Genomic DNA, 26,550 nt, shown 5'->3' with positions numbered 1-26,550 from the left:
TTATTTTACTTATTGAACAGATACATAAAATCTTGAAAACATTTAGAAATTATACTAATTTATTTTACCATAAATTCTTACTTAAAAAAAATTGATAATGAATGGAGAGAACAAGAATGTAACCTCTACATGGGCAGAGGTCTTTGCTTTATTCACTCGTATATCCCTAGTATCTAGAACATTAGAAAGCACATACTTGGCATTAAATAAATGCATTGAATAAATGAACAATGCCTCAATGAAAACATAAACTCTTTGTTAATACTGCCTTCCTAAATGTGCTTTTTTAAAAAATCACTTAAACATGCTTTCAGAATCTAAATCCTGCCATTTATGAGAAAAAAATAGCTTAACCTCTTTGAACTTCACTATTTCTTTTTCTGTAATATGCATTTCCGTTAACATGAGGTAAAACTAACTTTTATCACAGTGCCTGGAACGAAGTAGGTGGTCATTAACTGTTTGTGAATTTTGTTTCATAAACACAATACCTGCATTTTAAAAAATAGGGTCATATAACTTTAACCTAGAAATTGTTATTTATAAAAGAAGATTTGTATCAATTATTTATATCAATAAAAAAATCATATCAGTTGTTATTTACAAAAGAAAATAATAACTCTTTGTGACAGTTTTTAAAATGTAGCAATAGAAGAAGCAAGGTTGCCTATGATTTACTACTTAAGAACAAATGCTCATGAGGATGCATATAATCTATTTTTGTTAAGCAAATGCATAATTTAGTCAGCATCATATGCAGTTTTGAAAAGTAAAGCATTATTACTTAGATGTCATTTCTTTGATCTCATGAAATATAGAATCCCTGGAATGAGAGAAAAGAATAAAATATTCTCTTTAACATATTTCTCTGCATAATATAAAAGATCTGTAAAATCACCTGAAAGGCAGAGGTGTCACACTATACCTCAGTGGTGATTTGCACCAAATACATTGTCTTTCATACATTTCCTGAGCAAACAGAGATTCCCAATGAGAAATGAATACTTTAATCAATGCAACTTTTCAACCTATTTAGTCCCTGATATTGAAAAATTATACCCAGTCATGCAGGATGGAACCAATTTTGAATTTACAGAGAAACTCATAACAAATTTAAATACCATAATATGCGTATTATATCTGCAGCTGTCAGAAAACTTTATTTACAGTCAGTTGCCTTTCTCTGAATAATCATATTATTGTCCTGAAAGATATTTAAGACCTTTGCCGAATAAGAGATATGGCCTACATGTAGCGAATCATCATCATTGCACCTCCCCAGGGAGAGCTTAGATGAGAGAACTCATGTTGTCGTCAGTTGTTGTTAAGTGGAAGGGATGGTACGGATCCAACGACTTTAATAAATTGTTATTGGAAATGTGGTTTACCCAAAGGCTATTTTTCTCAAAATGTATTATCATAACATCCACCGGAGAGAAAGTCATCAAAGATGAAAGATGTCTGTATCATTTTATATGATCAACAAAGACTAATTTTTTACTACTGAAAAGACATCATCCTTGGCCGGGTGTAGTGGCTCACACCTGCAATCCCAGCACTTTGGGAGGCTGAGGCGGGTGGATCACGAGGTCAGAAGTTTGAGACCATCCTGCCTAACACGGTAAAACCCTGTCTCTACTAAAAATACAAAAAAATTAGCTGGGCGTGGTAGTCCCAGCTACTCGGGAGGCTGAGGCAGGAGAATGACATGAACCCGGGAGGCGGAGTTTGCAGTGAGCTGAGATCTCGCCACTACACTCCAGCCTGGGCAAGAGAGTGAGACTCCATCAAAAAAAAAAAAAAAAAAAGACATGCTCATTATTTTAGGAGATAATTAAAATAATGTTTTTGTTTCTTTTTGTTTTTAACAACTGGACTGGTGACGTATAAAATGCTAAAAATAAAAACTGAATTGAGTATAAAATAATGGAGTCTTCTATCTTTGACAAAACTTTATATTTTTCATTCTATGTAATCTAAAAGCATATCTCATTTGTAGTTATAATTTATTTTTAAAAACTTTCAAACATAAACAGTCATAGAGTCAACAGTACAGTGATCCACCATAACACCATTATCCAGATTCAATAATTATTAAAATTTTGCAACCAATCTATCCCTTTCTCATTCCCATTCTCTTTGTTGAATTATTTAAAATCATTTCAAATTGCTTCAGGATCTATTTCTAAAAATGTGGCTACATTACTGCAAAACCATGATGCAATTACCACCCCCCAAAATTTTAAGTCTAATTCCTTAATATAATCTAATACCCCAGTCCATCTTCACATTTTCTTTATAGTCTCAGAAACATCTCATTTTTTTCTTTTTAAAATGTACTTTAATATTGGATAAAACTGTAGAACAACATGTTGATATTTTAGCAAAATTGCCTACAGTTGGTCTCTATTATAAAAGAAGTCTGTGTGATAGAAACTGTCTCCACGGCACTCAAGTGGGTGGAACAATCGTGACTGAATTCTATATATAGAATCTTTCAGTGAGATGTAAAAACAGATGTTGTATGAAGCATCTGATGTTTCATAAATGGGTTATTTCATCCAAATTTTCAGTGACCAATAGTTCATAGATTTTTTTTATTAGGTAAACTACTTCTCCCTCTTGAAAAGCATGAAGGAAAATATTCAAACATTCAAAGGGCTTTGAATTACCATGAAATGATTTATGAAACGATGGTGCTTTGGAGGGTGGTTGTAATAAAATGTGTGTAGTTGTAGCACTTTCTTTTGATTCCTCACTCTCAAAACACATGCATACACACGTATACACACACACACACACACACACACACACAGAGTCATGAGCAAAAGGATTTGAAGATTTGTTAGTTCGAACTTTCTGACAGGTTTTATTTTATAAACTGAGTTGTACAGGAGGTACTCTGAGAGGATAAATTGAAGAATTCTCCACAAATCTAATTAGAGAATTTAAAAAGTGAAAATATATTACATGTCATTTGTGGTCTGATATTTTACCTTTAATTACACTGAGGGGAGTTATAAAATAGGCATTTCAGTTTCGCTAAATATTGACACCATCTGATATAGCATTTGTAGAACTGGGACAGGAAACACTATTTTCAAAGTTGTCAAACTGAAGTACTATTTTTCTCCATAAATAAACAAAATGGTAGAAGAGTACACAAAACAATAAACAGATTCTAGCTGAGAATTAAACCACTAAAGTAGAAGCCAAGTTTTAGATAGCTACAAAACTGGCCATTACTTCTTATACTTCACTTTTCTGTAAACTATTCTAGGCCGAAGATTTTTTAAAATAAGAAAATCGCCAATAAACAATTTTGTTTAACATTTTTATGAGTCTGTGTGGTCTCTTAACTCTTTAGGAATGAGAACTGTATTTAAGGATTCATTTAAGTAAGTAGGTAAAGGCATGGTACAGAATACCTACATATTAATCTGTGGGATGTGTAGACTGAGTTATGAGAATACTCAAGTTATAAGTCACTTTTGCATTCCTTTCAAACAAAAGACTTTGTCAGATGAATGTTATGTTGTACATTTAATTAACACTAGCACGTATGATTTAATTGTAACCAAACTCAGCTATTTAGAAGTAACTTATTTGTGAAACAGTATAGAATAATGTCAACAATTTAGCAAGAAAACTCAAATCACAGCATGTCAGAGCAAAAACGGATAGAGGTCCTCTATGGCAACTTCTTTGTCATGGATGAAAACAGTGAGGCTCAAAAAGTTTCAGTGACACATCAAGTAGGTGATAAGAGTCAAGACTAGAACTCATGTCTCCTACTGCCCAGTCTAATGTCCTTTATGCTAACCACACATATTTAATGGCTGGGGTGTTGAATGATACTAGAATGAATTATATATTATATAAATTATTCATTATGCAAATTAATTTTTGTTGTTTTAGTTTTCTGTATTCATGACATATTTGAATTTAACACTGTTAATCTGGTACTTCTAGCTATTTCTACATTTTATGAGTTGTATACATTTTATATCAATGAGTTATAGAACAATAGCAGAAGTCACTTCTTTTTTCCAGATGGGACAGTAAAACCAGAAACTGACCCTTCAACTTTGAAGTAGCTTCTTGTTTGTTTCTTTCCCCTTCATATAGGATGTCTTGAAGCTGAGAACGAAGAGCTGTTGGAGAGACGAGGAGTTAAGAGTTCATTCGGCTGTCCAGATGTATCCAAGTATCCTGTGTTATTTGGCAATAAATACATCTGGGCAACTGACTGAACTTTTCGCTTTTCATGACTCAGCTGGAACCCTCCACAACCAGAAGAGCCTGTTATAAAGTGAAAAGTTTGTGATCTCTTAATCTAATGAAATGGGAAGTGGAATTGCTTGTGGGTGAAGAGACACCATTGTAAATGTAATTGGGAATACGTTTTAGTATGCAACTAAATTGATTTTTAAGTGTCTTGACAAAAGATAAAGAGGATTTTTTTCTAGCTTGCAAAATTAAAATCAAATTAACAGAAAATTTTGATTTGCTTCCATCAGTGACAACTGTCGTGTACTTAACTCACCAGTATAAAATAACTATTTTATATCGTGATGGAGAGTAGCTGGCAAATGTTGGCAAATATTATTTGTGTATTACAATATTTAAAAGATATCTAACCTCAAGCTATGGCTATGTACATGGATCTATCTAATGTATTTCCCCCAATCACTCTTTATCTCATGATGCAATTTCATTTTATTCATAGCCATTATCACTATTTGAAATTATCCTACCTCTTTGTTTAAATGTTTATTTTCTGTATCTCCAGCTAGAATGTAAGCTCCATTGGAGCAGGGGCCTTGTCTGCCTTGTTTACTACTACAAGCCCAGCATCTGGCATAGTGCCTGGCACATAATAAGTAATCAATAAATATTTGAATATATGAAACTACTATTATACAGCTTTTGGTCCTGCAGATCAGTTGGAGTTGGTCTCCAACACAGAGATTTAACATATGGTTTGCTCCATTAGCTCTGCTCTTTGAAAGCCTTCAGTTTATTGTGCCATGTGCATACTAATGCTGAGATAATTCCCATATAGTTCTGCTACCACCTATGGAGAAAGCAGTTTCAAATTGCTGGGCATTCTGCCCACTAAGGCACATTCTCTCCATGTCTGTTACTATCATCTTAGAGCGATTTGCAATAGCTACTTTAAGTCTATCAATGGGGAAGTGTATGTTTTTAAAGTATTATTTTATGTAAATGGAATAGGTCTAGCTGTGAAAAACATAATTTTATATGCTGTAGATTTTGAGTTAACTGTTGTGTGAATTCGCACATAATTTAACAATAATCACGCTCATGGAACATGTTAAACACAAGCAGAGGTATTTAGTAAATACAAATGAGGAGAAAAAATTCCAAGTATAGGAGGAACAGGTAAATCTGTTTAAATAACTACTTAACATTATCTTGGAGGAAAGAGAATAAAGGTAATGAGCCTAGACTTGGATTCAAATTGAATAATCACTCGTGGAGGAGTAGTCTTTAATTTCGTTGATGATAATAACCGAAAAACTTTCTATCAAAATAATAAAAATTATCTGATTTGACTATAGTTAGCAAAGGTGAGTTTTTAGTATGACAAATGTATGATTTATTAGAAAATCACTAGAGTACATTTGAAGTTGAAAGGAAAATTTCCTACAGCATTCATTAGTCCTAAGGATAATTTTTGAATTAAATGAGTTCCCCTAAAATTATTATAAATCTGTGCCACATTAATATAATCTTCCCAGGACTAATCTGAACATTTATAGCTAATTCATTTTTGATTTAGCCATCTGCTAAAAGCTCAGTGGGTATAATAACTAGAGGGATAATATTTGAATTATGAGTCATAATTTCTGAACACTGAAAATTGATAAAAATCAAACGTCTATATTATTATTTATTTAATTTTTAAATGATTTGTTATAAAAAGTCAGACAGAAATGATCTAGTTGACTATATTCTGCAATTTTTTTTTTTTTTTGAGACAGGGTCTGTTGCCCTAGCTGGAGTGCAGTGATGTGATCAGGGCTCACTGCAGCCTCGACCACCTGAGTTCAAGGGATCCTCCCACCTCAGCCTCTCAAGTAGCTGGGACCAGAGGCACACGCCACCACATCTGCCTAATTTTGTGTATTTTTTGTAGACATGGGGTTTTGTCATTTTGCTCAGGCTGGTTTTGAACTCCTGAGCTCAAGGAATCCACCCACTCCAGCCTCCCAAAGTGCTGGAATTATAGGCGTGAGCCATCACATCTGGCCTATTCTACAATTTAAAAAAATTTAGTGTGAAATTTAGTCTTTCAGTTTGACAGAAAATATGTTGCATCATTATAATGTGCTAATGGAATTTCCAGAAATCTAGTGTAAACTGTATCTTTTCATGGGTTAATCTAGACTCTCCATTTTCTGTTAAAACACGAGTAGAAATGCTGGCATTTTTTTTTTTTTAAGAGTCATCAATATTATATTCAACCAGGTCTGGGAAAGAAAGAATAAAAAGTAGTGTGAGAACACAAAACGTGATTGAAACACGATCAATCTTTCTTCAGTGCCAAACGGTAGATAAGGTAATGGTAAAAATGAATTATAAATGGTTAGCTTTAGAGGGTGCAAGGCAAGGGTTTTCAATAAAGTTGTAAGCTTCTGTCCTCTCCAAGCACAATTTGGGCAAAACCAGAGTTCTTCCTTTATTCTTAGTCTTTTGACTTCACACCTTAAATCTCCTACCTTCCCATCAATCAGCCAATTACTTTGTACCCAGGACTTGGCTAAGGATTGTGGATGTTACATGGAAAGTACATATATATGGCTCCTCTGCTCAAAAATTTGCCTTTAGTATTAATACAACACCTTTAAAAGGCCTTGGTGGTGCCAGCCTTTGTGCCCCACAGTTTTTTGTTTTCTTTGATTTTGTTAATATTTTTTGAGACAGGGTCTCACTGTGTCACTCAGACTGGAGTGCAGTGGTGTGATCACGGCTCACTGCAGCCGCCACCTCCTGGCCTCAAGCCATCCTCCCACCTCAGTCCCCAAGCCCACCCCACAGTAGCTGGGACTACACATGCGGTTGATTTTTTTGCAGAGATGGCGTCTTGCTATGTCCCACAGTTTTTAACTTATTTTTAAATTACTTTTGCTTCCAAGATGATTATTGATGATGACATCTAAGTATTTCTGTGAGCGATACTGATTCTGATAGTTGGCAATTTATTTCCATATGTCCAGCAGAGATTCGATTTTGGTTCAGCTGTCTTGGAGTGTTCACACTATTTTGGATGACATATGCTGTATGACACATGGCATATAGCCATATGAGCATAGATTTCATAGGCATGAATTAAATATAATACTCATGGTATGGATTCAAACTTAATTAAATTTTCACATTAATTGAGGTTATTCTGCAATATCTTGTGTAAAATTGTACTATTGAAAATTATGTGAAAACTAGTGCTTCTCCCCCATTTGTCTTAGCAACTGTAGTTACTGTTATGGATGGCCGAAAATTTTACAGTGCTTTAGAGAGAGCATGAAAAGGTCTGTGATTTATACTGTAGAAAGGATTGAGAGATTGGTCTGAATGTGTATTTAGTGATTAGTGATCCTGATCTTATTTCCATGATTTAATCTGTGATTTTCTCTTCATACTTGAGACAGCTAATTGGTTTTAGGTTAATGAATCTTTTTCTGGACATGAAATTATGAATATGTATGACTATACAAACTAACACATAAACACATAAATATTACATATTATAAAGTTGGTTATAATTATAAATTATATTATGAATGTAATTATAATTATAAATTATAACACTCAGTAAATTATTAAACCTAGTTTCTAGGTGAATATTATAAAGTCCCATTAAAAATTAGTCAATTATTCCATCAATTATCTCACAAGTGATTTTTTTAAAATTTTACAAAACACAAGCCTTCCCAAATTTGAAAACAGATTTATAAGTATTCTTTCCTGTTCACGCAACTTTAAAAGTTCTATTACACAGATCAGAAAGTTCCATATATGCAGATCAGAAAGTTTCATTAGAGTTGTTTCCCTATGGTTTTCAATTTCTTTTATTGATTGATCTTATCCAAGACTTAAGAAGTTTTGCATCACCTTCCCTTTTAGTAGAATTACTCACAGAACATTTCTTACTGCAAAATATCATCATTACAGTGGTCTGGCCACTTGGGGAAACATGTAAGATAACATAATTTACGTTACATAATTCATATAATTTATTCCCATCACACCATGTTCCTAAACTCTTACCACAAGTTCAGGGGTATTTTCTATCATGTCTAGTCAGTGTTCATGCAAATTTTAACAGCATGAGGAGACATGATTTTGCCTACAAGTAATTTTAGTTAATAAATTGAAAATCTATATACATTTTTTGTGATTATTACTCATTCTTCTCAATAAAATTGGAACTTAATAAATATTTGATGTTTAATCTTTCTGCTTATATTTCTCAGGAATATACACACAAAAAGCATAACAAAGCTGGCTAATTTTTAAAGGAATATAATATTTTGAGTAACAGTAATGGAATTCATCCATAACTAAAAATGTGGCTAATAAAGTGCTTCATGAGATGGTTATTGTATCATCTTGTTTTGTTATACTCTATTGGAGCACAGCATATTTTACTCTATCTTTGTACCTTTAAAAATTATACTAATATTTGGATACATAAAAATAAATGTTGAAAACCATTTTAATAATTTTGGCATAAGGAAAAGGGAAGAATTTTGATATTTATTGAGGGCTAAGAATCAGGATGGGACCTTTTGGTTTCCCTTACTATTTTTTCAGACCTTCCAGAGAAAGAGATGTCTGTGTTGTTGGGTAAAATTTATGGGACAGAATTGGCCTGACTTATGGTGAGGGTGATCTCTCTCTCTCTCTCTGTCTCTCTCTCTCTTTCTTTCTCTCTCTCTCTCTCTCAGAATATTTTGAGTTCTTAGATATTGGAAGGCCACATTTTATGTATTACTGTAGTGAGGGGATGATTTTGAGATTGATTTTTGTGTAGGTAGCACTGATAGAACTGACAAATGAGAGCTAAGGGATGAAGAAGGGAGAAAATATTAAATGTGTGCCTTGAGTGACAAGGATCATGCTATTAAATGAGATGGGAAACATAGGGAGATGTCATTTGTTCTCGTTAAATTTTACTTCCAAATTTCTAGAAGGAGCTAGAAGCACACTAAAGAAAGCTTATCAAGTCTTATCAAGACAGATATTCATGATCATATTCATTTTAAATATTTATAAACTAGACAAAACAGATGATCGTTCAGTGTTATTCCATGTTCTCAAGCTATTCAATTATCTGTCTTTCTCACCCTCTCTCACATTCACACACATACCCCTAAATTCTTCTCATTGATAGCCCAGTGTATGTGAATTTAGCAGTGTCATGATCCTGACTCTTAAATAGCTTTGCAATATCAGAAAAGAATACAGTTAGATGTTTGGTATGGGTAGAGAGTATAATCAAAATCCTAAATCGAAAATGTAGGAGAGAGGTTCTTAGCAAATTTGCATCCAGTTTACTTTTTGCCAATACTTTAACATACCAAATATAGTTAGTGCTAAATGATGAATAATCCACTATGTAAATATTTGGTTGGGTTTGATGCAGCAAATAACTGTTTAAAAAATAACCTACAGAAATAAAAGATATTCACTCTGAAATTCTTTGAAAAGTTGTTTGATTTTTCATGTTTTCTGCCTAGTACTTTAGAAGATGTATTGTTACTTGTTAATCCAGAAAAGAAACTAAAGATTTTTGTTTCAATCGCCTAGTACAACTAATCTTTAGTTTGTAATTTTCAGTATTATGCCATGTGCTCTTTCTGTAATATATCATCTGTTGGCTACTAACTGATCAGTACTGGAGTGGTTGCTATATTTAATATAGTAAATTTAATCAATTCATTTATCTAGTATAAACCTGTTGCTGCCCTCTGGAGAATGTTGCTGGTTAATGCAAAAGTATAAAGAGAACTATGTAATTGCAGTTTTCTTCACTTTGAAGCAATCAAAACTAGAAATATATCAAATGTGTTCAGTTTATAGAATGCCTAAAACTTGCTTTGGTTTTCCATGTTGCTATCAGATGAAATCTTTTTATTTTAGATATGCTATTTAATTATTGGATCGCATATTTTCTCCCAATGGTTTGCAAATTAAGAAGAATATATTCTTAATTTTTTTTTCAAAACATTGATTTGAAGCCATGTGTACTCCAAGAGGGGGAAATATGGTATAAACCATGTATAAATAAAACATATATGGGAAATTTTTAAAAACTGTGATGATAAATAATTGAAAAATCTGCTCTCTTTGCTATATTTTATCACTTACATAGTATAACATGCTTACCTATTTGCTGAATTAAGTAGTAACTGTTTCTTATCACCATTAAGTGCATTTAAGTTTATTTAATTGGTTACTATGTAAGTTATTTGGACATTTAACTGATTTTCTCTTTCCCCTTTTTTCTCCCCAGAAAGGATGATATGATGAACCTAACCTGTTAATTTCCTCTTCTCAATTTTGAACTTTGGTTGCTTAAGACTGAAGCAATCATGGTGAACCTGAGGAACGCGGTGCATTCATTCCTGTAAGGATGTTATTACTTATAATTTTAATAAAAAGATAATTTTGCCTGGTAGCTTGCTCAACATGTTAAAAAATGCTTCTATATGACCAGCTATATTTGCCTCAATCTGCATAAATGGCTTGCATCCCAAAAGACTAATATTATGGGTGTCTCCTATTCAAAAATAATTAATGAGAAAAAATAATTTGGACTCTAATTAAGCACTACAGCTCATGTATTTAAATAAGTAATATGGTGATAATGCCCTAAATTCAAATAATCTCAATGTTCATGGTTACTTTTTCCGTGGGTAAAACTTAGAAAGGAAAAAGTTTCTTTTCTTTTCTTTCTTGCATGAACTGAACAGTTAAGAGAATGAAATGCCTCTGGTTTTGTGAAGAATAGTTGATGTAGCAAAAGAAAAGGTCAGAAGTTAGGGGGTAGGGCTTGGTGATGTAGCTGGGTGGGAAAAACCAATGTCATCCTCAGAAGACTTGATGCAGTGACCCAGTTGCAGCCAATAGTATACAACATAAAGGGTGTAGGTAAAGATACAGGAGATTCAAATAAAAAATAATTCTAAATTTGATCTAATCCAGGTATACCTTCCTTTTACATAGTAAAATGTTGGAGTGGTTTCTTCCAACCTGCTTTTTGAGGAACGGGGCATAGAAAAAAAGATCCAAAGCTATGTAAACTCTGATCGGTGTAGTTGAGAAACCCCAAATCTCCTAGCTCCTAGGTAGTCTCCTTTATGATTCTTGTAAAAGACCTCACCCAGGAAAAGTTTATAGTGTGGTGGAGATATAAAGTTCAACAACACTGGATCCTCTGCAATGTGCATCACCGTGGCCCATCTTGAGTGTCATTGTTGTGATGATAGTTTCAAGTATGCAAGAGTCCAAGAGAACTAGAGCAGACAACTGGGAAAGAAAAGAGTGAAGGACAGTGATAAAGAAGGGAAAAGAAGAGTTGGGTATGGGAAAATGAAAGGACAAGTGTTCCTACTCCATGAGCCTGTGCCAGCCTAATAGATAGCCATTGGCCAATATACCAAAGTGTATGGCTGCCATAAAGGGCACCAAATTATTCTGCTATGAAATTAATTAAAGAATTCATATACAATTTTTTAAAATTCTATTGAAACAAGGAACCATTCCTGTCTTCTAACAATGCCCATTATCCTACGTCATAGAAAAACTCAGTAGATTTTAAATATATTCGACTTTTTAAATTAAATTATCATTTTGTTTATCTACTAAGAATGTAAAATTATATTTTCATTAAAACTTTAGTAGCAATGAGTACATTATAATATGCATTTCAGAGATAAATTATGACTTTTGTGTACATATTTTATGAGATTCCTATGAGCTTAAAAACAATTACAATAAGCTTTAAGAGCAAGACTTAAATTACTCCTCTTTTGTAAAAGGACTTTATAATTTCTCTGAGCATGTAAGTATTAAAAATTATATTTAATTATAATACAGCCAATTCTTCATTACAAAACTGAAGAATAAAGGATTAAACTTTAATAAAAATCATAAAATTTTGTCTATATGTAGTGCTCAATAAAAACGTATTAAACTGAATTTAATTGAAACCAGGAAAGCGAAGTAGATACTTTTTCAATATTTATCCTAACACCATTACCTTATTTTGTAATTCACAACAGATATGTTTAGATCTGACAAAACTCTTTCCTTCAATAATTAAGTATTTTTCTCACAGATTCTTTAATTAAAAAAAAAATTCTGACCAGTAGAGATAGGTTAGATAACTACTCGAAACAGTCCAAACTCAAAGATACTCAAATTATAAAATTCATAATTTGGCATAATGTTCTTTGTGTATGTTTTTGTTATGTATAATTTTGTCCTGTATTCCTCTACCATTTTTAGGGACATGTGAAAGAATTTCGATGTTTCCACAATTTACTCAGAAAATTTGAAGCAGACTGCATACACCCCTAGGACCTTATTCTATAGGTTTAAGGATAAATGTATTTGTCATTCTGCAATCAACAACCGAAGACACAGTTTAGTATCTGAGATAAATTTTCGTGGGACTACTTGAGATGATCATCAGCTAATTTAAAACAGAACATTGTTTTTTAAAACGCCAGCAGAACAAGTTTTTTATCAGTTAGGCCAGAAAAGACTCTGGAAAATGTACTGGATTTAAGATTACTTTTCTGAGTCCAGTTCTTCATACATAGACATCATCTCAAAATAAAATCTAGACTTTAATTATCCTGGCAAATTTTGAAATACATGAGTTGAGATATAGCAAACATAAAATACTTTTGTTTAACTGTGAAACAGACAGAAGGTACCTCCAGCATTTACTGAGGGCCTTTTATGACACAGGTATTTTTATTGTTTGACATATACCATTTAATTTTCACAACAACCATGCGATGGACACTGTCCTTGTACAGATGAAGTTGATGTTGTGATAGGTTAAGTGACTGGTCAAAAATTACTGAAGTCAGGCGGCCAGGACATTGGCCACATGCCACATTCAATAAATACAATGACAGAATAATCAAAGCTGAGAACAAATAATTTGCTTCTATTTATTTGGTCCTTTATTTCAATAATTTTTATTATATTAATCACAGATTAATTATGAGATAGATTTTGGAATCCTGTACTATTTTTGCCTCTTTTGTATGTTCTGGGAAAATAATACTTTTGGAAGAATTTACTGATTAATTCTCATCATTTGATAAGAATTGCGATTTCTCTGATAATGGTAGTAAGCAATGAGTCCATTAAATCACACATATGTTATCCCTGTCTGGAGATACTATCTTCAGTTCAAAGAACAAGTGACTGGGACAATGACATAAAAATACATAACATGGAGAACACATAGACTCTGAATATTATGTCATGTGTTCCATCTCCCTAATTTCAGAAAGAATCATCCTTCAACTATTTTGCATAGAAATTTATGTAGCATATACTGTGTGACCAGAGGCAATTTTCTCCTCTATAAATAATATCAAGGTTGAACAACCACTACATATAGGAAACATATCCTCATGTTGCTGATTAACATTAATTAAATAACTATTACTATACACGGAATAAACATGAATCAGTCATTCACAGGCAATATTTCTTGGTTTTAAGCAGGAAATATTGAACATGCTCGGCTGTGTTGTCTATTTTATTAAGGAAAAAATGTGTAGCTTTATTAGACATTTTAGGAGCTTACGCTTTGAGAGAATACTTATGCACATAACTTGAATAAATCTCATGTCACCATAGGGGGATATTAATTTAGAATGTGCAAATGACAACCACATCCATCTCTTGCAATAGCCTGCCACCTGGCCTGAAATTCCTACTGGTAGAATCTACCTAAGGACCATCATGAGAAATGTACATTTTAAATGACTTAAGAGATTTAGTTCCAGTGCTTGAAAAGTAACAAATCCATAGGTATTAATCATGACCACAAATCATTATCTAGCCAAGAACAGGACCCAGAAAATATAAGACAAGACGGAAATGCGGAGAGTGGCAGGTAGAAGGAAAGTTTATAGCACAAAACATTAAGAAACGATTGAACCAGCATAATGACACTTTGCAAATGTGAAAAGGTAGAAAAACTTCTATAAAGAAATGAATGGGTACTCTTGTCAAAACCCACTGTACCTCTTCCAGGCGCTTGACTGATGTTGGTCTGATGGCAACTTAATTCCTTCTTAGCCTTTGGATCAGTAGAATGCAATTTCCAGTTTCCTTGTTAGGGTAATGGATCCTTTAAGGAAATCTCCCTTCATTCTGTTATCAGCTGTCTCAGAACATATCTAAAGGAAATAGTATTTTTAAAATATAAAGAATAGACTATTAGAGCAAATCAAGCAATATTGTGGTTTCAGATCGCAGTAAAAGTTTAAAACATAGACTTTGAAATCAGTGGGACCTGAGTATGGACCCTAGCCCCGCCACTTACTGACTGTTTGGGCTTGAAAGTTACTTACCCTTTCTGAACTTTACTCAGTCTTCTCATTTACATGATAGATATAAATTAGAACTGACATCATGAGGTTGTTTAATAAGATCAAATGAGATTATACACACATGTTTCAGCAAACTAAGTGCCTAACTCATAATAATCACTCAATAAAAGTTGGTGATTTTTGGAGAGAAAGAAGAAATACTGAGATTTAATTAAGAGAGTAGAAATAATGATGATGATAATGATGACAATGATCCTTGGAGAAGCAGTTGTTTTGCATGAGCAACATATTGTGTATAAATAATATAATATGTACCTGATTGCTTTTTTTTTTCTTCTTAATTTTCAGTGTGCACCTAATTGGCCTATTGGTTTGGCAATGCGATATTTCTGTGAGCCCAGTAGCAGCTATAGTAACTGACATTTTCAATACCTCCGATGGTGGACGCTTCAAATTCCCAGACGGGGTACAAAACTGGCCAGCACTTTCAATCGTCGTAATAATAATCATGACAATAGGTGGCAACATACTTGTGATCATGGCAGTAAGCATGGAAAAGAAACTGCACAATGCCACCAATTACTTCTTAATGTCCCTAGCCATTGCTGATATGCTAGTGGGACTACTTGTCATGCCCCTGTCTCTCCTGGCAATCCTTTATGGTAAGTACAATTTTATTCACTTTTCAATCTCATATAATGTTATAAATTGCTGTCATATTATAGTAAACACTCATAAAGTTAATTATTTTACTTGTAACATTTGGAAAAAGACAAAAGCAAATTGTGTGACAGAAGGAGTTGGATGTATGTATCATATTTATTAAATAAATGAGTAACAGTCTTCCAAAAGCAAAACAGACATTTTATAATATATTAAAATCATACATAGATGCACTCCAGCTTAGTGTCTTTGTAAACAGTGAATGAACAGTTAGTTGCCTTACAGTATACCGAATGGGACAGTAACAGAAACATCTTTCAACCCCTGTGTTCTGGGCAGTACACATACCTACTACCATCTCTGATACAAAGAAGGAAAAACAGGCTCATCCTCTTTAATAAATATATTTTAAGAAATCCTTTTTAAAGCTGCCAAACTAAGTGCTTGACACAAAACAGGCACTCGATAATAGCTATTCTTCTTGTTCATGGAGTCTATAATTTCTGTTATTACAAAGAGACAAGAGATAGCAAAATTAATTACTACGTATTTAAGTGCAAGTTCATATCATCACTTTAAAAATTCAGGCATTGAAAGTTTCAATTGATTTTAAAGAGGTTTTTAATTTTGCTTTTGATTTTCTTTCATCCCTTCATTCTGGTCATTTTAACCTAAGGTTTCATTTCCAGCTAATATTTATGATGAACAATCAAATCGTATATACAATTCTACAAAGTATGTTTACTAGGAAGTTGGAAAGCCCAGTTTGAATTTAATTGCTAATATGCTTATCTCACAAAGGAGTAAAATAGACTTCCAGTTGCCTAGAGTGTATAATGAAACTAGAAGAAATAATATTGAAAGTGTATCTAGTTGTCGAATCCTAAAAGAAAATAAATGCATCTAGAAAATAATCTCTCATGAAATGTAAAAATTAATTAGCCTGTTCTAAACCTGCAGCAATAGTAGATTATCTTAATAGGCATTTCATAAAGAGTTCTCAGGAAATATGCTTTTCTTATTCTTCATCAAGTTTCAATGATGCATTAGCCTTAAAGCACCAGTATTTTATCTGCTCAGTGGGCATTTTACTACTCTATTGCTCCAAAATTAAGAAAAGATTACTGGAATGAAGTGAAACTGTGATTTAGAAGGTATACTTTGTTCTGTGGTGTCTGTTTTGCCAGCTTCTCCCTTTTAAAAAATGTGAGTGGCCAAATAATAGTATTAGCATAAATCCAAGCCTCTTAACATATCTATTCCCCTGCCCAAATAAACAAAGAACAATATAAAAAACAATGAAACTACACAATACCACCATTAAGTGTGGAGAACATTCAAATTTCAAATTACCTGTAAGTAGAAAAACAAACAGGAAATAACATTGAACTATCTATTAGGCTTCTACCCCATGCTGTTGTGTAGAAGAAGAGTAGTCCAGGAAAAATAGCATGAAATAAACTAAAGGAAAGCTATTAGGAAGCCTAAGATTGATCTAAACTCACCGCAAGTGGCCAGGCGTGGTTACTCGCGCCTGTAATCCTAGCACTCTGGGAGGCCCGGGCAGACGGATCACTTGAGGTCAGGAATTTGAAACCAGCCTGGCCAACGTGGTGAAACCCAGTCTCTACTAAAAATGCAAAAAAATTAGCCAGGCGTGGTGGTGGGTGCTTGTAATCCCAGCTACTCCAGAGGCTGAGGCAATAGAATTGCTTGAACCCGGGAGGCGGAGGTTGGTTGCAGCGACCCGAGATCACACCACTGCACTCCATCCTGGCGACAGAGCAAGAATCCATTCAAAAACACCACCACCACCACCACCACCACAAGCAAGTAAGTCTACCCCAAGTGTGAAAATACTGAAAAGTTTCTCTAGAAGGTTAGCCTTTGGATAAGGTACTGAAAAGTATGCATAAGACTGAAGAAAGCAGCATTAGAAAATTAATTCTTTGGAGATGGAAAAAAGTAACAAAGAAAGCAAGAGGTGACTTGAAAAAAAAAAAAGCACAGTGAAAATAAAAAGAAGCAAGAGGGGGAAATTTATCATCTCTCAATACAGAAAATGCCAAAATATTAGGGCCCATCATCCCTCCCTCTACTGTCTCCCACTGTCCCCCAAAGGCCCTCCAGTAAAGAAACCATACTTTGATACACAAAGAGAAGAGGATGCTCTTGAGCTTGGAATTTTGGAAGCTACCTACAAACTGCCAGTCATGTTCATAGAAATTCTGAGATGCAACCAATCTTCATCTATACAAAGGTACTGTAGAAAGAAATCAGAATATGAGAATAGGAAGAAGGCATTTGATGAACATTCCCTCCAAAAAAGAATGATCAAGCAGAATAATATGCTAGCAAAACACTTCAAAACAATATCTTCAAACAAGCACGTTAAGGTATTAAAAATGTACCTTGAAGTAGTAATCTAATAACTAAGAATAGAAATGGTCAAAAAATAGGACAACATGAAGCAAAATTAACTGAATTCAGGACAAATAAAACAGAAGAAAAAGACATCATATCAGGAATGAACATGAAAAGCACCCAACAAAGAATTGATTCATATGAAACTTAATAAGGAATATAGAAGAAAAACAGGTTAACAAAGAGAATGAAGATGAGACAAAGAAAGAAGTAAAATACGTCAGAAAGAGAGTGGTTGAAATGAAATATCAGCAAAAATGATCAAATGTATGTATGAGAATTCTTGAAAAAGAACAAATAGTAAAACATAATTAGTATTTAAAACTATAATCCAAGAATGTCCTCCAGAAATAAAAGAGAATCTGACTCTACATATTGATAGGTTCAACCCAGTGCTAGAAAACTGACCTGAAACAATGAACTCAGAGATAAATCTGTGACACTGGATTTTCAATATAAAGAAAAAATCCTCAGGGTTTCCAAGCAAAAGGAGGGAAAAATTTACAAGAGCAAGAGCGTTAGACTGGCCTTACTTGTCAAAAAAAAAATGACAAAACAAAGCAATAGTGAAACAATACTTTCAAAAAACAACCATTTATAGGACATTCTTTGAAAGGCAAATTTATACAGACAGGAAACAGATCAGCAGTTTCAATGGCTAAAAGTGGGAAGATGACTTCAAAAAGGCATTTATTTTGGTATTACAAAACTGTTCTATATCTTGATTGTGGTGATGGTTATACAAATACATATATACATAAAAATTTGAAGAGCTATAAATTCTAGTATACAGTTTTAAAAAGGTGAATTTTACTCTGTATAACAGATGCCATAAATTTAAAAATATTTTTAAGTACACAAAAAGGTTTGGAAAAATGAATCTATATCTAGACAAGTTGTCCATTAAGACTATAAAAAGTTTAAGTCTTTTAAAATTCAGGGAATTCTGTACCACAAGCCCTTTTAAAAAATAAAATAGTGGAAGTCAGGTGTGGTGGCTCATGCCTTTAATCTCAGTACTTTGGGAGACCAAGGCAGGCAGATCATTTGTGGTCAAGAGTTCGAGACCAGCCTGGCCTACTGGGTTTCTTTAGTAGCGACCCTGTATCTACTAAAAATACAAAAAAAAAAAAGTCGGGTGTAGTGCTGCCTGCCTGTAATCTCAGCAACTTGGGAGACTGAGGCAGGAGAATTGCTTGAACCCAGGAGGTAGAGGTTGCAGTTAGCCAAGATTGAGCCACTGCAATCCAGCTTAGGCGACAGAGGGAGATTCCGTCTCAAATAAAATAAAATAGAATAAAATAAAATTACAAAATAAAGCAAAATAGAATAGTGGATGGGATTCATCTAACAAAGTGATGACTGGGATAATTTCCTTAAAAAGACTGATGATAAACATTTAATATATTTAACTTTAGAGTTAAAATAAAAGAAATGGTATTATAAGAGCAGAAAAATACTATGTCATATAATATATATTACATTTTATCTGTTCTAACAATCTGGAAACAATGCAACCAAAAATTAGGAAGAGAAAGAGGAAGGGGAAGAGGAGCGTAGAATCATTTCATTGATTCTTCTATAAACGAATAAGAATTAAATTATAACCTTAAAAATCTGGCAAATCAGAAAGTAATAGAATTGATAAGAAAACATGAGTCTAGGGTCATTAACCATGTTATAAATATAAAGTTAACCACTAGAACAAAAATACACACCTTCTTAAACACCAAAGGAAATGTAATCAGTAGAAGAGCCAAAACCAGTCAAATACAGGAAGAAATAGAAGAAAATAAGGCTTGGCGCGGTGGCTCACGCCTGTAATTCCAGCACTTTGGAAGGCCGAGGCGGGCAGATCAAGAGGTCAGGAAATCGAGACTATCCTGGCTAACATGGTGAAACCCCCTCTCTACTAAAAAATTAGCCAGGCGTGGTGGTGGGCGCCTGTGGTCCCAGCTACTCCGGAGGCTGAGGCAGGAGAATTGCCTGAACCCAGAAGGCGGAGCTTGCAGTGAGCCAAGACTGCGCCACTGCACTCCAGCCTGGGCAACAGAGCAAGACTCCATCTCAAAAAGGAAAAGAAAAGAAAACATACAAATACACTTAACATTATATGATGACTTAATATGACAGAGTTGAAATCATACATATCAGGAAGTAATAATAATAAACTCAAATGAAGAAGCTATCACTCTATTAAACATAAAAGATTTTTAATTAGGCTTATGAAGAAAGACCCAAGTATATTCCATATACAAAAGTAACCCTTACAATCCAGGGATTAGTAAGTGCTAAAAATAAGTACTATTTAGCCACAAAAAGAAGATTCAGTAATTTTCAACAACACGAATGGAACTGGAGGTCATTATGTTAAGTGAAATAACCCAGACACAGAAAGACAAACATCACATGTTCTCACTTATTTGTGAAATCTAAAAATCAAAACAATTGAACCCATTGAGATAGAGAGTAGAAGGGTGGTTACCAGAAGCTGGGAAGGGTATTGGAGGAATGGATGGTAGTGGGAAAGGTTAATGAGTACAAAATATAGTTAGAAAGAATGGATAAGACTTAGTGCTTGATAGCACAACAGTGTGACTATAGTCAATAAAAAAAAAATTGTACATTTTAAAATAACTTAAAGAGTATAATTGGATTGTTTGTAAGCCAATGGATAAATGCTTGAGGGGATGGATATCTCATTCATCATGATGTGATGAATATGCATTGCATGCCTGTATCAAAACATCTCAGGTACCCTATAAATGTATACGTACTATGTACCAACAACAATTAAAAATTAAAAATTAGAAAAAATGTAAAAGCTTCTAAAAAATCTCCACGCCTAGACAGCTTCACTGGCAGATTCTAAGTGTACATTTCAGGAAGAAAAAAATAAGAATTCTATACAATCTCTCCCAGAAAATAGAAGCAAAAGGAATACATTTATATCATTTACGAGACCAGGATTACCCTGATAATAAAACCAGAGACCTTATAAACAAGAAAATTAGGGATCAATTGCTTCATTAATATAGATGCAAAAATAATCAAGATATATTAAGAAATTTAGTTCAGCAGTATATAAAAGGGATAATACATTCTGATATAGCTGGCCCAACATTCAAAAATCAATTAATGTTGATTAATTGATCATCTGAATAGACTAAAGAATATAATAACCATATGATCATCTCAGTTTTGGATTAGTTGATGCAGAAAAGACATTTGGCGAAAATGAACTCCAAGATAAAAACGATCGACCAGACTCAGTGGCTCAGGCCTGTAATCCCAGCAAGTTGGGAGGCTGAGCTGGGAGGATCACTTGAGTACAGGAATTTGAGACCAGCCTGGGCAACCTGGGGAAACTCCAACTCTAAAAATAATTAAAAAAAGAGAGAGAGGAAGGAAGGAAGGAAGGAAGGAAGGAAGGAAGGAAGGAAGGAAGGAAGGAAGGAAGGAAGGAAGGAAGGAAGGAAGGAAAGGAAGGAATTAACCAGGCATGGTGGTACGTGCCTGTAACCCCATCTGATCCAGAGGCTGAGATGGAAGGATCACTTGAGCCCAAGGAGGTTGAGGCTGTAGTGAGTCGTGATTGTGCCACTGTACTTCAGCCTGGGTGACAGAATGAGACCCTGTCTCAAAAAGAAAAAAATAAAGATTAAAACTCACCCAGAAAACTCAGAATAGAAGGGAAGTTCCTCAACTTGATAAAGGGGATCTACAATTATCCTTAAGCAGACATTGTACTTTATGGTGAAAGATTGAATGATTTCACCTGAATTTCAAGAATAAGATCAGGATGTCCACTTTCACCACTCTTATTCAACATCATACTGCAGGTCCTAGCCCGTGTAGTAACATAAGAAAAAGTAATGAAATGCACGTTGGAAAGAAAGGAACAGAACTGTTTTTGTTTGAAGATGACATAACTGTCTACATAGAAAATCCTAAGGGATCTACAAAGAAGCTCCTAGAAATAATACAGTAGCCTGCTTCTGAAATGGCCCCCAATGGTCCCTGCCACAATGATCCCCTCCCTTTTGGTGTGAGAATAGAGCAGAAGTGATTGGATGCTACTTCTGAGATTACGTTATAAAAGACTGTGACTTCTATCTTGCTTGCACTTTCTTTCTTGCTGGCACTCTCTCTTGCTCATTCACTTTCTCGTTCTGATTAAGCAAGCTGCCATGTTGTAAACTGTCCTATAGAGAGGCCCACCCGGCAAGGAATTGAGAGAAGCCTCACGATTCCAGTGTGGGTCCAAGTCCTTCAATCCAAAAGCCAGCAAATTATATGAACCACATGAACGAACATAGAAGTGGATTTTTCCCCAGATGAGCCTTAAGGTGGCTGCAACCTGACTGACACCTTGATTGCAGCCTATGAAACATGCTGAAGAAGAAGATATGATGTGACCCAATGCCAGATTCACAGAAACTGTGAAATAATGAATGTTTTTATAAGCTACTAATTTGGGGGATAATTTGCTGTGCATTCACAGGTAACTAGAATAACTATTAAGTGAGTTTAGCAAGCTCTTAGGATGCAAGGTCCATATGCACAAATAAATTGTGTTTCTATGTAGAAGTGGTGGAAATTGGAAGTCAAAATTTTGAAGAGTACCATTTATAGTATCATAAAAATAATAAAATTATAAATGTAAATCTACCAGATTATGTGCAGGAGCTGTATGCTGCAAACTTCAAAACACTGATGAAATAGATTAAAGACCCAAATAAATAGAGAGATATATCCTGATTATGGATTAGAAGAATCAATATTAGTAAGATGTCAGTTTGCCCCCAAATGATCTATAGATTAAATACAATTGCAACCAAAACTCTCAGCAGAGTTTTTAATCAAAAAGCTGATTCTAAAATTTATGCAGAAAGGCAAAATAACTACAATAGCTGAAACCATTTTGAAAAACAGCAAAATTGGAGAACTCATAATACTGGAATTTAGGACTTACTGTCGAGCTACAGTAATCAAGAAGAATGGTATTGATGGAAAGAAAAGTGCACATATGAATGGATATAAATAGAGGATCCAGAAATGAACAAATATAACCAATTAATTTTTTTTTACTAAAAGGCATTTCAGTGGAGAAAGAATAGTCTTTTCAACAAATGTTGTTGGAAACCCACATTCAGGAAATTTTATACCTTATACAAAAATAAACTCAAAATGGAATATAGAGCTAAATTTAAAACGCAAAACTACTAAACTTCTGGAAGAAAACAGAAGAAAATCTTTAGGGATATTGGGTTAGGCCAAGAGCTCTTACCTATGATGTCAAAAACCACAAGCCATAAAAAGAATGGGTAAATTGGACTGCATCAAAATTAAAAGCTTTTGCTCTTTGAACAACAGGATTGAGCAAATGAAGTAAAGCCACAGATTGATAAAGAATATTCAGCAGTAGCATATTCAGTAAATGATTTGTATCCTGAATAGATAAAGAACTCTCAAAACTCAAAATAAGAAAACTGGTTAATAAAAAGTAAGAAGTTATTTGAACAGAAACTTCACCAAGGAAGATACATAGCTATCAAATAAATATACAATAAAATGTCAAAAAAAAACCACACACGCAAAACAAAACAACAACAACAACAACAAAAGCCACTTGCTGGGTGTGGTGGCTCACACCTGCAATCCCACACCCGGGAATGCTGAGGCAGGAGGATCGCTTGAGCCTGGGAGTTCGAGACCGGCCTGGGCAGCATGGCAAAACCCTGTCTCTACAAAAAATACAGAAATTAGCTGGGCATGGTGGTGTGTGCCTGTAGTCCCAGCTACTTGGAGGCTGAGGTGGGAGGATGGCTTGAGCCCAGAACCCAGGAGGTTTACGCTGAGGCTGCAGTGAGCCGAGGTCACACCACTGCACTCCAGCCTGGTTGACAGAGCAAGACCCTGTCTCAAAAACAAAAACAAAAACAAAAAAATACTTAGGAGTCTTACAGTAGAGAGGCTCAAAAGCAGACAATTACCCTGAAATGTGGCAAATAGCATGAAAGAGAATTGTAGGATCAAAAAAGATGGTCAATTTAGTGTCAGAAAGCTTCCCAGAGGAAATGACATCTAAGTGGGGATCTAAAAGATATGCAGGAATTAATCTCATTACAACCTGAGTGACAGAGTGAGACACTGTCTCAAAACAAAAGCAACAACAACAACAAAACAAAAAAAGCATTTGTAGTAATTAACCAAAAGGATAATAATCATATATCTTTAAGGAAAAAATAAAAAATCACTGCTAGTCTAAATCTATTTTCATTATAAACTGAAAGCAACCTCAAAGTGCCCCTTACCATTACATGATATTTCAATATATTTCATTCATAGAGCTATTTGTGGATTAAAGCTAGGTTATAAATTGAGCTCATTCAATTCCTATATAGATAACAGACTTTCAGGCTGAAGTTAAGTGATCATGAAGACTTGAACTTTTAAACATTCTTATTGGTGTAGGAGCTCAGATCACACCCACTTTCCTGGTGGCAGATTGGCATGTTGTTGTCTGAGTTAATGCATCTGTGTGTAAGTGCAACTACCTCAAGAAATGGCTAACTTAAATGTTACCTTCAGAGGCAGTGAAACGTGAATTATCATTCTACCCCATCATTGCATTTCAACTAGCAATGAACTCTTGAAAAAAAAAATGAGGCCGGGCACGGTGGCTCAAGCCTGTAATCCCAGCACTTTGGGAGGCCGAGACGGGCAGATCACGAGGTCAGGAGATCGAGACCATCCTGGCTAACACGGTGAAACTCCGTCTCTACTAAAATACAAAAAAAATTAGCCGGGCGAGGTGGCGGGCGCCTGTACTCCCAGCTACTTGGGAGGCTGAGGCAGGAGAATGGCGTGAACTCGGGAGGCGGGGCTTGCAGGGAGCTGAGATCCGGCCACTGCAGTCCAGCCTGGGCAACAGAGCCAGACTCCGTCTCAAAAAAAAAAAAAAAAAAAAAAAAGATAAAGAGTTTTGCTTCTGCTAAATTCTACTTGAAAACTCTGAACCTCTAACATTTACCCCGTCATTGTTCAAATAATTTTTTTTCTGGCTTTCTTTTCCCATCCTGTTATCCTGTCACTGTATGTGTATTTGAGGTGTCACATTGAATCTGTTCTGTCTTGTATTACTTTGAAGAAATTAGATCTATATCTCAAATCTTTGTAAATAAATCAGTTACATAAAGATACATTATCCAGCTGTCAACACTGTCTAGAGGCAAGTCTTTAAGAAAGTTGTGTTTAATTATTCGTATGTAGCTTTGTAGGAAACGACAATAATCATAGCTAATAGTTGTTATTCCCTATGTGCCAGACACTGTTTTAAGCGCTTTACATGTATTTCATCACTTAATTCTCGCAAACCATATGACTTAGATTCTGTTGTCATCTGTAGTTTACATACAATAGAAAAGAGGAAGAGGTTTATTTGGTAATTCACAGAGGGCCACATAATTCGTATATTGTAGAGTAGGAATTTTAAACTTAGGCTCTGTGGCTTTTGAACCAATGTTTTTAAACAATACAATAGATAACAAAGAAGATATCGCCCTTTTTGTCAAAGAAACTAAACCTAAGTAAATACCTACAAAGAAAGGTAGCAGACACAATAAAAACACCAACATGTCCAGTTTTAATCAGATGGCAAGTTCGTACACATAAAAGGGGGAGGTAATGGTACTGAAGATGTATTAAATTATTGAACTAGAGTTGGGTAAAGATTGCTCAGGAAGACTTCACAGAGATGGTGAGACTGGCTAAATTTTGAAGAGCAAGGTTTCACTAGAATTTGAGTGCCCTAATATGTCAAGAGCTTAGCAGTTGTTATCATTGTATTTTATTTTATTTTTATTTTTGTGGAGATGGGGTTTTGCTATGTTGCCCAGGCTGGTCTCAGATTCCTGGCTCAAGGTTATTTTAAATTCTCACAAAAACATAACATTATAGACATGAAAACTGAAGGTTATTCATTTGGCAATTATTTATTGAGCACCTACAGTATACTAAGCACACATCTCGGTTCTGTGTCTGGTGCACAAAACAAATTTTTGCCTTCATGCAGCTTACTTATTTCTCATTTAGGCAATAACTTGCCCAGGGTCACATGATTAGACTACTAGACAGCAAAGTCAGAGTTGGAACCTAGATCTAGCTGATTATAACACGTAGTTTTATTTGTCATTATAGCATTTCAACACTCATAGTTTACATTTAAAAGGCAGGAGAAGATTTAGGGGAGAATGAGGGACATGTAAGCTTGATTAGAGGAAAATTAAAACTCAAATTGTTCCCTAGAATGCCTAGAAGGTAAATATACTGTTTAAAGAAATGCTTCAAAATTGGCAGAAATGAAGGTAATTTTGTGAATTGGATCAGTGCCTCAACTGTTCATTTGGTGTCATTTGGGTATTTACTTCACAATATGCTTCAAGATGATTATTTAAAAATAATTAGGCCTTTGGGTGTCATTAAGGTACTTAGTTCCCAGTATGCATCAAAACGATTACTCTTGCTCCCATACATATATAACTTTTTTTTGCAGTCGTGTATTTCCACAATGACTTCTGATCTCAAGTTTGAAAATATTTTCTTGCTATAATTTTCTTCACCCTTCAAATTCCTACTCACTCCACATTTCTGGAAAGATCTGCTATGGCAAGATTCTTACCTGGGCTCTACTTTTCATTAAAATGGAAAACAAAAACAAAAAGGAAATAACAACTATAAAACGGAACTAATTTCAAAAAGACTAAGACCGTTACACTTAAGAGATGCAAACTGATACCTGGGAACAGATACATCAGATATACAACAGCATCTTCAAATTGCTAAT

The 26,550-nt window shown here is 34.4% G+C and overlaps 1 protein-coding gene across 2 annotated transcripts in view; it reads left to right on the top strand.

Annotated features, from left to right (window-relative positions):
* HTR2C (5-hydroxytryptamine receptor 2C) overlaps positions 1-26,550 on the top strand; it is a 299,276-nt gene that overhangs the window by 120,058 nt on the left and 152,668 nt on the right. For both annotated transcript variants that reach the window (XM_007992626.3, XM_007992625.3), the window contains exons 3-4: positions 10,544-10,657; positions 14,964-15,277. In XM_007992626.3, coding sequence (XP_007990817.1) covers positions 10,623-10,657; positions 14,964-15,277 — 349 coding nt within the window. In that variant the 5' untranslated portion in view covers positions 10,544-10,622. The remainder of the gene's footprint in view (positions 1-10,543; positions 10,658-14,963; positions 15,278-26,550) is intronic.

This window comes from Chlorocebus sabaeus, chromosome X, assembly GCF_047675955.1.
Source record: "Chlorocebus sabaeus isolate Y175 chromosome X, mChlSab1.0.hap1, whole genome shotgun sequence".
In the NCBI taxonomy this organism is placed as follows: domain Eukaryota; kingdom Metazoa; phylum Chordata; class Mammalia; order Primates; family Cercopithecidae; genus Chlorocebus; species Chlorocebus sabaeus.
Note: the sequence above shows the minus strand (reverse complement) of the source record. Positions and strands in the feature narration are given on the sequence as shown.